Source organism: Neodothiora populina (assembly GCF_041146345.1).
Source record: "Neodothiora populina strain CPC 39397 chromosome Unknown canker_contig_5, whole genome shotgun sequence".
In the NCBI taxonomy this organism is placed as follows: domain Eukaryota; kingdom Fungi; phylum Ascomycota; class Dothideomycetes; order Dothideales; family Dothioraceae; genus Neodothiora; species Neodothiora populina.
In genome coordinates, this window is record NW_027191405.1 from 349,350 (window position 1) to 360,874 (window position 11,525).

The following is an 11,525-nucleotide window of genomic DNA, read 5'->3' on the forward strand; positions in this document are numbered from 1 at the left end:
GATTGTCACATGGGGCATGTCGGCACCTTGCTTTTCTCTCAATTCGTCTTATGAGCATGAGGGGGAAAGGTATTGTGTGCGCGTCGTCTATTCCTCCTGCCTGCTAATGTTCACTGCTTGCTACTGTATACCACCACCACCACCACCACTACTACTACTACTACCACCACCTTACCAACATACACAGAAAAAAAAGGAACAACTGCCATTACGTCTGTTCTGTCCTTTTTCCTGACTCGTTCTACTCGTCCTCGTCGTCATCGGCTTTCCTCTCCCCCGATCGGTGCTGCTGCCCATGCGCTACTTCTCGCCCCTCGTCGTCGTCTGCTTCTTCCTCGTCGTCGTCGTCGTCTTCGCCTGCGTCATCGCTGGCGGCGCGCGCGACGTTCTCGTTGACGCTGTCGTCTGCTGCTACTGCTGCTGCGTTTGCCGATGAGTGCGTCGAATCTGCGGCGTCGGAAGACGAAGGGATGGTGGCCGAGGCGGGCGGGACGGGGCCTGCGTTGTTGCTTGGTCCGTGTCCGTTGCTTGTGCTGTTGCTGCTGCTGTTGTTGTTGTTGTTGGTAGTATTGTTCGATGGGGGCTCGGCGGCGGCGGCGGCGGCGGCGGGTGCAGTCGCCATGTCGTCTGCGTCGAGTTGGTAGAGATAGGTTTCCCAGAGTTCGATGAGCTGGTTGTTTTTGATGTTAGTTTTCGATTGAAGTGGTGGGGCGGTGGGATGGCGGAAGAAAGCTTACCTCTTTTTGCGCCTCGACGGCGCCCTCGAGATAAGTCTCGACTCCGGACTTGAAGTCCTCGACCTTCTCCCTCTCGAATCTCTCGAGCTCCGTCCTCATCAGCCGTCCCATGTCCTCAAACAACAAGCGACTCTGATGCACGCGGCGTTCGGCGTCACCGACGTCCGCTTGCATCTGGCTCAAGCGATCCTGCTGAGTACGTCCTGCGCGCAGCAGCTTCTCGTGCGTGCTCTTGAGTTTTGACAGAGCAGACTCGGAAGCGTGCCATGCGTGGTAGGCTTTTTGTCGTTGTTGGAAGGCGGTCTTGATGGAGCCGATCAGACGGATGTATTCGTCGATGACGATGCCGAGGGTCAGGACGTCTTGCTGGGCTTGACGGTCGTAGAGTTCCTTGATGCGCAGCTGGATGTCGGAAAGTCCTTCTAGAGGTACGGAGAGCGAGGGAGACAGTTCGACCATTGCCAGAGCGTGGAGTGAAGTGCTTAGGTCGTTGCATGAATCCGAGAGCGCTTTGCGTTGCGCCACTACTGTGTCGGTGGATTTCAAGAGGGCCTTCAATTGGTTCTCTAGCGCATCGAGGTAGATCTTGCGATCGTGGAACCACTGAAATGGATTAGCGGATACAAAATCAAGGAACTGAAAAAGGTGTGCTCACGTCGTCGTGCTCGACAAACTTGCTGCCGGTGCCGACAGAAAGCATACCGCCAAACATGCCGGACTTGGCTTCGGGCAGGCCAACGTCCTTGCGCTCCTTGTGCTTGATGTCGACATTGAACGCCTCGCTCTCGAGGAACAACTTGAGGTCGCCGTCGTGCTGGAGCACAGGATGTGCCGCAGCCTTGTTCAACATGCGTTCCAGAGCCGCCCTCCTTGATTCGACGAATCCCTGATCGAAGCGACCCATGGCTTGCTTCTCCGGTGGGGGCGGCACAACGACGCCGGGGTTGTTGTTGTGTAATTGGTTGTAGAGCCAGAGGAAGTCGCGGTATCGGCGAGCGACGGTGAATTCAGAGTTGCGATATGCTTTGGATGTTGTCTGCGGGACTGATCAGACTCGGCAAAGCAACGACACAGCAACAAAAGACACGTACCTTTGTGCTGACTTGGTAGACGGTATGGGAACCCGTCAGATCGCCAACCTTGTGCGGGTCACCGACGGAAATGTCAAAGGATGGTTTGGCCGCCTGTTCGATGCTGACGCTGGGCTGTGTCGACCGCTTTGGCGCATCCTTGCTCGCTGGAGGAACAGGACGAGGCTTGACGAATCCAGTGCCGCTGACATGGACATCCTCTTCTGTGCCAAGGTCGACAGACTCCATCATGCCTCGCAGCGAAGCGGTGCCTGAGGCAGCAGCGGCATTGCGCGCGGCTTGTTCCTTCTGCGGCGGTGCAGGAGGCTCCTCGACTGCTGCAGACGAGGCAGCAAAGTCGCCTCCGAGCGGTCCGAGAGGCCCCAGAGAGTCATCCAGGGCTTCGAGCGTGGTGGATTGGGCTCCAAACTTGCGCGTCGGTCGCGACCTGTTGACGGGGCTCTTGACCGCCGTCGATGATGTCGGCCTCTCGTTTTCGCGTCTTTCCGCTGTCTGTGGTCGCGCTTTGCTTCCGGCTCAGCAGGAGAATCTAGAAAGTACAGAGAGATAGTCATGACGAACCAGGAGATGTGGTGGATGCCTCATCATCCGCCTGTTTGGCCAGGTTGCTGTTGGAGTGGGAGCGCGAAGGCACGTCTATACCAATCGGTCAGCTTTGTGTCAATCCTCCGAGATCAATGCAGAAAACCAACCTCCCCATGGGGAATCTTCCTCCATCTTGTTACTGTTTCAGATTGCTTGTGTGTACAGTCGAGCGCGAGGGAAGACGGTCAATAAAGCTGGATATGATCGACTGACTCTCGCCCGCTGGTCTGGAGCTGCGCGCTCATCCTCCTCCCATGATCCCATGATAACGCCAAGAAGGGCGGAGGACCGGTCCGCTCACTTCCGGATCCCGGCCTCTGACTCCACTCCGCCCCCCCCTCGACTCGACCATTCTCCGCCTCGCCGTCCTGCAGGAAGTCTACCTACCTCTTACAGAACAACGGATTGCGCCAGCGTTCGCCAGCCTGGTAGACAACGGAAATGGTTCAACCAACTCGTGGACTTACTGATGGAAGCATACAAAAGACCTTGCATGCCAAGTCTGCTGCATTGCCGGAATAAGATCGAGAACAACAATCAGCAAACATCGCCACGAGGCATGGTGCTAAATCACCTTCGGGATCGCCCCTGAGTGATCAAGACCCTTTCTCCATATCCCTACGCAGCACAAAGATCAGCACGAGTGATCACGTCCGCCAGGCCCTTCGAGGTCACTGTCCTTCTTCTTCGGTAGCACTACACCAAGCCTTCACTAATTCTAGCCCTCCAGTCCGACGGTCGAGTGGCGGCAGCGAAGGGATCAGTAATCTGCCAGCCAGGTGCTTGTCTACTTGGCAAGCAAAGCCTGTCCTTCACGCTCTCTAGTAAAATAAGGCGGTCAGAACAGCAAAATGAGAAATATCTTCTCGGGTAGCCAACGAAGTGCTAAGTCAAATTGGATGCTGCCCGAGGCTTGAGCCTCTTCGGCTATCTCTGCGATCTATCACTTGAGGTGCGATCATGCACGGGTGTGATACCATATTTCAGATTCGTGTCCAGGTATGCACATTCACGGATCCTGCATCCGATAGACATTGGCGACGAAGTTGTTGATGACTTTGTGTTAGAAAATACGAACTCGTGCTTTGCCCCACGCAATCTGCTTCACTTCACACTTCTCGTCTTTGATTCGCTTCGCCATCTCCGAAGGCATGCTTGGTATTCAGATGGGCTAGATTTTGCACGAGTGATCACAGCACTGGTGAGGACATACTCTCGAGGCGTCGCTTACAGAAAGTATCCCTCATTTCGCTCGGACTCGCAGCCTGCAATGGTGCTTTCAGCTTCTCGGCTGAATAGAGACCACCACGTGAACGAATGAGAGCTGAAATTAGAATCCAGATATTGTGGTAAAGTGAAAATAAATGCGGGCTCTTGTTTCCTTGTGGCTTGACGTGACAGGACTGGGCTTCAGCCTGATCTGTGGCGTTTCTGACCTCGCTCGGCGACGCTACTACACAAGTACTGCAGTACCTAGTCAGATACCAAAGATATTTGTACACTCCGGAACGGTTAGAACTGACGAAAACGAGATCGTTGGTACTGTAGATGGTCGTCCACGTGGGATCTGTTGCCCTTTCTGGTTGATGACCCCGGCGAATCTTCTTAGCGCGGGTTTTCCCTCGGGTTTTAGTTCTCCCCGCAATAGCTGAGTATTCGTTCCATCTGCACCTTGCACGATGATGTACCACCAAATTGGGTTTCTTGTACCCATGAACATAATACAAGCATAGATCCTTTTCGACGGAGTCTGCACCGCAATGCTCAAACTCGCTCTGATCGACTTGATTGGCTAATGGCATAGCCAGGAACCAGAGATTGTTCGTACATGGAAGCCCCGTGATCTCTAGACCGTAGTGTAAGTCATTCGGTGTCGAGAGTCTAGACTTTGGCAAGGGTCGTCGTCTAGGTATCCACGTGGATGATGTAGGGCCCATGACAATCATCGAACAGCTGTGCAGCTTGAAGATTATTCTCGATGAGTATCTTGAGGCGAAACATGTATATATATCCTTGCACCGCTCCTGTGATATCCAGTCTCATCCTCATCAACAATCGACAAATCAAAGCACTCACTTCGGTCACATCTATCACTCGTCTGCAGTATATTGATCAAACCGCAAAGCAAGAACATCACGTACAGTCAAGAATCAGAAAACATGAAGTCTTACATGGTAAGAACATTCCCCGGTAGTATCACACCATATTCGTGCTAACATCCTTGTCAGGCAACTCTGGCTGTGGCCTTGAGCACGATCTCCGCATGCATTGCGTCTCCCTTGGCAGCTCTGGAAGAGAGAGCAGGCAAACCCACCGGCGGCCCAGCATCTGCCACCGTCACAGTCTACTCTGGGCCCTACACTTGTGCCAGTCCCAACACACCTCCTCCATCCGATGGCTCCGCCGGCACTGTTGTTAAGACCTTTTCGATCTTAGAGACTCAATGCGTTATTGTGAACGTTCCTTTCGGAGGTGCCGTCACCTCGACTATGACTGCGACCCCCAAGACGGGCGCTGCTGGTTGCTACATCCAGGCCTTCACGCAACAAGGCTGCGGTGTCACTTTGAACAACCAATACCACGGTAAGCAGTCAGCAACATGAATCATAAATTGATCTATCTGACGTGTATCTCTAGGCTTCCCATTCAATGGCATTACAGTCGGCAGTCAAGTTGGTTGCGCCCAAGTACCGGATATCAGCTATGGCGCTATTCAGATTGTCTGTGGTTAGGTTCTTGCAAAGGCTGGCTGGGTGTTGTAGGCGTTTTCCTTGTACTTTCCTTCTAGCATAGAACCAATGTTACTTTCTATATTCATTTATCGATGACATGAAAGCTGCGACCAAATGTATAGGTAGCTAGATGCAATGAGCATCGATGCTAATCTATAAGACAGAAGGAAGATTTCGTGCCGGGTCACCTTTCTCCAACGACTGAGTTGAACGGCCTTCTATCACGGGCGAATTTGCTCGTGAACCACGCTTCGAATGGACCAGCATAGAAGGTCTGCATTAGGACAGTGTAAGATGGATACGTACCGCAACGGCGCGCATCCCGTTGCGACCCCACAGGCGCTTGCTTCGGCAGACTCGGCTGAACCCCACAAAGGGCTCGATTTTTGGTGTGGCGCAGAAGCCCTGATCGACGCTCGAGCCCAAGCTGCCTGGAACCTTCCGCCTCCAGGTCAGCCGTATCTTCTACTGCCAATACACAACAAGTCGGATCGTTGTGAACCTACCGACCAAACCTAGCTTGGCCTATAAGCCTCGCCTACTTTTCGGCACCGTTTTGGGTCAGCTGGGCCCGTTCTAAGGTCAATAGACAGCCTTGTCAGCTATTTCCAGACAAGTACTCATAACAATATGTCAGGTACTATGCAGAGAGGCGTCTGCATCTCGCCTTTCAGATGTCTCGACCCTTGTAGAGGCGTGAAGGGTGGCTTCACTGTAAGAATTTAAGATAAGTAGCGATGAACAGCCATGCCAATGCTCCATGATCGATCCATTCACATCTCCATATGCACATATTTTTGTACGTGGTATCGAGTCTTTCTACGGGGCATCAAGTCAATCGTTTCAACGTCCAGAAGCCCTTTCACTATGCATCTTTCTACGTACTTCTTTGTTACTGTACTCTCTGCACTACCTCTTCATGTCGCTGCGTTCCCAGCCATGGGATCGTTGGCAAAGCGTATCGCTGCGTCCGGTGATGACGGTGTCGAGGATCGTCAACTCATCGGCGACCTGAAGCAGGGCATCACCAGCCCTACTGGCCAGACTATCGCCAACATCCTACTAGGCAACGAGCCTGGTGAGAGCAATGTCGCAGGGTACAAGCCTGCTTTGCTAGGGACTGCCGCTTGCAAAGCCGACACGTGCTGTGTGTGGTCATACGTCTCCAAGGCTATGACTCTGGCATTCACGGGCCCTACTGGCCGATGCAACAGTCTAGCTCGCGCCGCCATTCGCTTAGGGTTCCACGATGCAGGGACGTGGTCCAGCTCTCTCGCCGCGGCAGGGCAGGACTTCGGCGGCGCAGACGGCAGTATTGCACTTGCTCCTTCTGAGGCCGGTCGTGCAGATAATGCGGGCCTCGGTCCCATCATTCAACAGGCTCAGATCTGGTCGAAGCTTTTCGGAGTCGGAGTTGCAGACCTCATACAATTTGCCGCTAAGCACGCTGTCGTCACATGTCCGCTTGGTCCTCGAACTCGTGTCTTTGTCGGACGTATAGACAGCTCCAAGGCATCGCCAGAAGGCCTGATGCCATCAGTGACTATGTCGACTGATGCCATCATTGCTCTCTTCCAGGACAAGACAATTAGCCCGCACAACCTCACCGCTCTTCTTGGCGCTCACTCCGCCAGCCAGCAATTCACCGTTGACAAGTCAAAGTCGGGCCAGTCTCAGGACAGTACCCCAGGAGTTTGGGATGTTGCATTCTACAACGAAACTCTTCAGGCTACAGCCCCCAAGAAGGTGTTTCAATTCGACAGTGACCGTAGGCTGTCTGTGGATAGCCGTATGAATGACGAGTGGACGGCTTTCGTGGGAGATCAGTCACACTGGAACGATGTAAGTACTTTGCTAGTCTTCCCACCATTGACTGTAACTAACATCATGACAGGATTATGCTGCAGCTTACGTTCGCTTGAGCCTACTCGGCGTGAATAATATCAACAATCTTACAGAATGCACCAAGGTGCTGCCTGCCGCTCGGCCGACCTATAATGGTGCTAGCATTCCGGGCCTGTTCGGATAGATTCTCTCGTTTGTGCGGTTAGCATTGCGTGATTGGTTTGCATTTACATACAGGTTTATTCGCTTTTCTGTTTATAGTTTGTTTCTTTAGCGAAGATACCTCGCGCGCATTGTTAGCGGAAATCTTCTTCGCGTCAAAAGTAGCATGTAATTAGTATCTGACAATAGATCTACTCTACTACGTACTCAATAATTCTCAGAATTCAAGCCTTGTGTACCTTCCACTTTCGGGCCTTCCGGAAACTTCATCGGCATGTGAATACCTTAATCTCACTTGCTGTCTGACGAGACTTATGCATTTAGTACTTCTGCTCTATGACAACGTGTACTACTTTCTAACCTAGATAGATCCTTCACGACGCCCACATTACTTGTTGCGATTCACTCACGCAAGCAGAATGTACAGCTAAATTGTAGCACCAGTTGTTAAAATAGTCTCCCTTGCAAATTCCCCGCTTAATGTACACCTGTCGCCTTACATCCTGGCAGATAGGAAAATCAACTCATGTGCACGCATGCAAGGGCGGTCTAATCCCTGCGATGTGTACATCCCTGCGATCTCCTGAAGAGGACCGTATACGAAGGAACAGTATCGCAGTCAACCCCCGAAAGAGCCTAGATGGTTGTGCTGACAGCAGGTCTTCTGTCGCGCTTTTCCCACTTTGCTAAAAATCATGGTAACATGGTTTGGAGACACGTGAGTGCGATATGAGTGACGTTCTGCAGTACTGTTGCTTGAGCATACGATATGTTCTATGCATTGCACCGTATATCAGCACGCCCATTTCTGCCCTCCAGCTAAAGACATACACGCTTCTTGGTGGCGAAATGGGTGGCTCGACTGATTCAGCTGGATGCCATGCTCCTTTACAAGAGCGAGATGCATCTGAGTGGCGCTTTTTCCCGTCCATGGCAGGCACAAAGGAATGCGACAAAGTCTGGACAGGTGTGATGGTCTCCGAGAGAATGGTAAGGCTGGCCGCTGTATAGTATGTGTAGCTGCGTGCTGCATCCATTCGTTTAAGCTTTAGGCGTTACCAATGTTCGTGTGGAGGAGGTTTGGCCAGATTAGGATAGTCCTAGACAAAGTGCAATGACAGTACATCTAACTATAGGCATGTACTTACTGCTCGGTTGCGTTTAAGCTTTCAGTTCGTCTCCGAACCCTGATTCAGCCAAGGTTAGGGTCTTCCATCAACTTGACAACTCTAGATTCTTCGACTCACACTCACTACTGGTAAGCCACGAGAAACGACTGTCGGCGCTACCGGCGACACATGGCATGTCCCATACCCTCGGATGCGCCGGTTTCCAAGAACTCTGTGCCAACCTTTGCCTATCGCGTCTTGGGACTGGCGAGGCGAATGCTTGGTCACATTGCAACCCAACCTACAGGCTGTACATACTCGAGCGGACAGGAAACAAGTCACTTCGGTGCCACCAGGCCCTTCGATCGTGCATGCTTAGCAAGCCTAAATCTACCCGTATCCAAGTGCTATCGACCTAACATGTGCGATTCTAATGTCAGCTGGAACATCTGTTCAGCCTCTCTCGTCTCTTCGAGTCTCGTTTCCTACAACCCAATTTGTATCACCATGTGGTGTGGCTTGCTCACTCACAGTCCATGATCATGCTCTGGAATGACCTTGCCAGCCTGAGACTGCCCTGGTTGCGAAAGTCTCTACAGGGTCAGCACTTTGCGGCACCGGCTGGAGTGTCCACCTAGACATCAATCCTGTTATCGTGGAAGGTGTATTCGATCCTGGTCCTCGGAACTCGTACCTGATCATGGCGTCCGGAGACGCTGGATATTCGACAAGCCATAATGTGTGTATGGACAAGCGCTTACCATGTATCTGGGCTAGACCATCGAAGAAGTTCAGGTTGCAGGACGTGATCAGTCTATAAAGACGAGGAACAAGTCGTGTCGATCTATGCTCATCATCGACATCATCAGAAAGATCATCAGCATACCACGATCTCTACCAGCTCTTGCTCCTTCCTTCTAAGCCAAAACCACTCACAAGACAAGCCGTTTTCTCTGTGATCGACACAATGGTCAAGGTCTCTACCCTATTCGTACTTGGCGGCTTGGCTGCCGTGGATGCCTACTCCTTCCCATCCTCTGTTAGCGAGATCTCTGCTTCATTGAAGAGTGCTCTTGATGCCGTACCCAACGCACTCGTGCGAAGGAGCGGCGGCAATAGCTGCCCCGCAGTCTGGACCACAATCTCCTCCCAATTGGCACCTCTCTTCTTGGGCTCTGACGGTCAATGCACCGATCTAGCTAGAGCAGCCATCAGATTCGCATTCCACGATGCTGGCACTTATTCTATTAATCTGCCTGCCTATGGTCCTGCCTCAGGTGGTGCAGATGCATCCCTTCTGCTCAGCGCCGATGAGATCGACCGTCCCGAGAATGGTGGCCTCGGCCCATATTACTCTTGGCTCCAGGGCTTTTACTCGTCCTACTCCAGCCAGATCTCGGCCGCAGATCTGATTCAGTTCGCAGCTAGCCATGCAATCATCACCTGCCCTGGTGGTCCCAAGGTCAAGACCGTTGTTGGTAGGACTGATACCACCACTGCTAGCCCTGATGGTCTTCTGCCAGCGGGTTTCGGACCAAACTCTTCTCACGACGTCCTTCATGCGCTGTTCCAGTCGAAAGGCTTCAGCGCCAAGGATCTCGCCGCTTTCTTGGGTGCTCACAGCACGTCCAAGGCATTTGCTCAGCAGGCAAACGGTATTCCGTCTGGCGCAGCGCAGGACAGCACGCCCGGAAAGTGGGACATCAACTACTATGCCGAGACCATCACTCCACCCACTAGGTCTACTATCTACCGATTCCCATCGGACGTGAACCTCAGTAACGCAAGCACCACCGTCGGTAAGGAATTCAGGGGCTTCGTTGGTAACCAGGGCAAGTGGACTTCCGCCTTTGCAGATGCCATGTACAGAATGAGTGTTCTCGGTATCCCAGCCGCTACTAGCAAGAACTTCATTGACTGCACTAATGTCCTGCCCAAGGGCACCTCTTCGAAGAGAGATATTCGTGCGGCACCCATCAATGATCGTGCTCGATGATTGTGCTTTGGTGGTTCTAATTCAGGGCTTGGTTGCTTGGGATGGCGTTGGGGGCAAAACTCATCTGGGAGAAGGAGGCCGTTGAATACCATACCGTTTTTCATTTGCTTATACTCAATGAGTGACTTTCTTCCTCTACTCCGATCCCATGCTTTTTACCTGATGTGGATCCGCAGTGACATTGATTTGACTGGGTAGGTAGATACCATTTAAGCGGCCTTCCGAACATGTCTTGGCAAATGTGGGATAGTGCCTCCCTTGCCTTACCCCATTTTCCCAGACTCTATGGTTCATCTGTCACACTTTGACAAAGCACTCGATTCATGTAAGAGCAACATCAATATATAGGCAGTATATTTCCAAATGCCGAGAGGTATTATTACCCAACGAAGAGTCAATACTGTGCTGCTTCGCTTATACGCTTACCACAGATGATTACTGGGTCTGTTGCGGTTGGAAGACAGCTTCAAGATACAATGCTGCCTCCGATAAAGATAAGAGAGGGCTCAATCAGGGGCGGCGATAGATGTCTGGCCGCCTTATCTCTGCACACCAATCGGACATCAGACCCAATTTCCGCAATCATTGTAGACTCAGTTCCGGCTCTCCCTATCCGTGCTAAGTCTCTCCATGTCACAGTGCAGGCACCAAGTATTGCATAGGTAGCGTGGGACTGCTGTATAACATGAACTCGAAGCATATTTAGGAACCCATGGATATATGTTGTAGCGGACTGGCACTTCTTTGCTGATCCTCTTATCATATAGACAGTTGAAGATGAGACTAATCGACGAGAGCTCCTCTCAATACTAAGCTGTGCATACCCCGACCCCACTACCCCATATCAGCAGATAAGGAGCATATTAACACTGTGCTCCTTGACTCTATGCTCCTCAGGTCCCAGTTTGTCATTCGATATGTCACCTCATGCTCGATCAGCAATGGCGAATCAGCAGGAGAGTCATGCCAGAGAGATACGATCGTTGCAGCCGTTCCAGTGTGCAATTTGTAAATCTAGATTTACTCGGCATGTGAGTAGCTAATGTCTGTGCATATGTCCAAGGTAGCTTAGTCTGATGGTAGTAGGAGAATCTCAAGAGGCATTCTTTGTTACACACATCTCGGGATGATACGAAGTTTCCATGTTGCCATTGCACTAAAGTCTTTACTCGACGAGATCTAAGGAAACGCCATGTCAGAAATCAACATCCTGGTGCTGAGGTTGGATCCGATGACACTCCGTTGAACATAAAGACTGGCTCCAGTCA

The 11,525-nt window shown here is 51.8% G+C and overlaps 4 protein-coding genes across 5 annotated transcripts; 3 read left to right on the forward strand and 1 right to left on the reverse strand.

The window, feature by feature from the left end:
* Positions 1–241: 241 nt before the first annotated feature.
* Positions 242–2,545, reverse strand: AAFC00_005125 (uncharacterized protein; the record flags this gene model as incomplete). The annotated part of the gene is made up of 6 exons (XM_069344871.1): positions 242–670; positions 738–1,340; positions 1,393–1,773; positions 1,829–2,331; positions 2,390–2,464; positions 2,521–2,545. 6 exons carry the CDS (start codon positions 2,543–2,545, stop codon positions 242–244), a joined length of 2,016 nt encoding a protein of 671 aa, XP_069202696.1.
* Positions 2,546–6,012: 3,467 nt separating this feature from the next.
* Positions 6,013–7,174, forward strand: AAFC00_005126 (uncharacterized protein; the record flags this gene model as incomplete). 2 transcript variants are annotated; one of them, XM_069347791.1, is made up of 2 exons in its annotated part: positions 6,013–6,987; positions 7,040–7,174. In XM_069347791.1, 2 exons carry the CDS (start codon positions 6,013–6,015, stop codon positions 7,172–7,174), a joined length of 1,110 nt encoding a protein of 369 aa, XP_069202697.1. The 2 variants fall into 2 exon arrangements, with proteins under 2 accessions (XP_069202697.1, XP_069202698.1); XM_069344872.1 differs by having other exon boundaries at positions 6,085–6,987.
* Positions 7,175–9,228: 2,054 nt separating this feature from the next.
* AAFC00_005127 (uncharacterized protein) lies at positions 9,229–10,257 on the forward strand (the record flags this gene model as incomplete). Its single annotated transcript, XM_069344873.1, has 1 exon — positions 9,229–10,257. One exon carries the CDS (start codon positions 9,229–9,231, stop codon positions 10,255–10,257), a length of 1,029 nt encoding a protein of 342 aa, XP_069202699.1.
* Positions 10,258–11,220: 963 nt separating this feature from the next.
* Positions 11,221–11,440, forward strand: AAFC00_005128 (uncharacterized protein; the record flags this gene model as incomplete). Its single annotated transcript, XM_069344874.1, has 2 exons — positions 11,221–11,288; positions 11,344–11,440. 2 exons carry the CDS (start codon positions 11,221–11,223, stop codon positions 11,438–11,440), a joined length of 165 nt encoding a protein of 54 aa, XP_069202700.1.
* Positions 11,441–11,525: the final 85 nt, after the last annotated feature.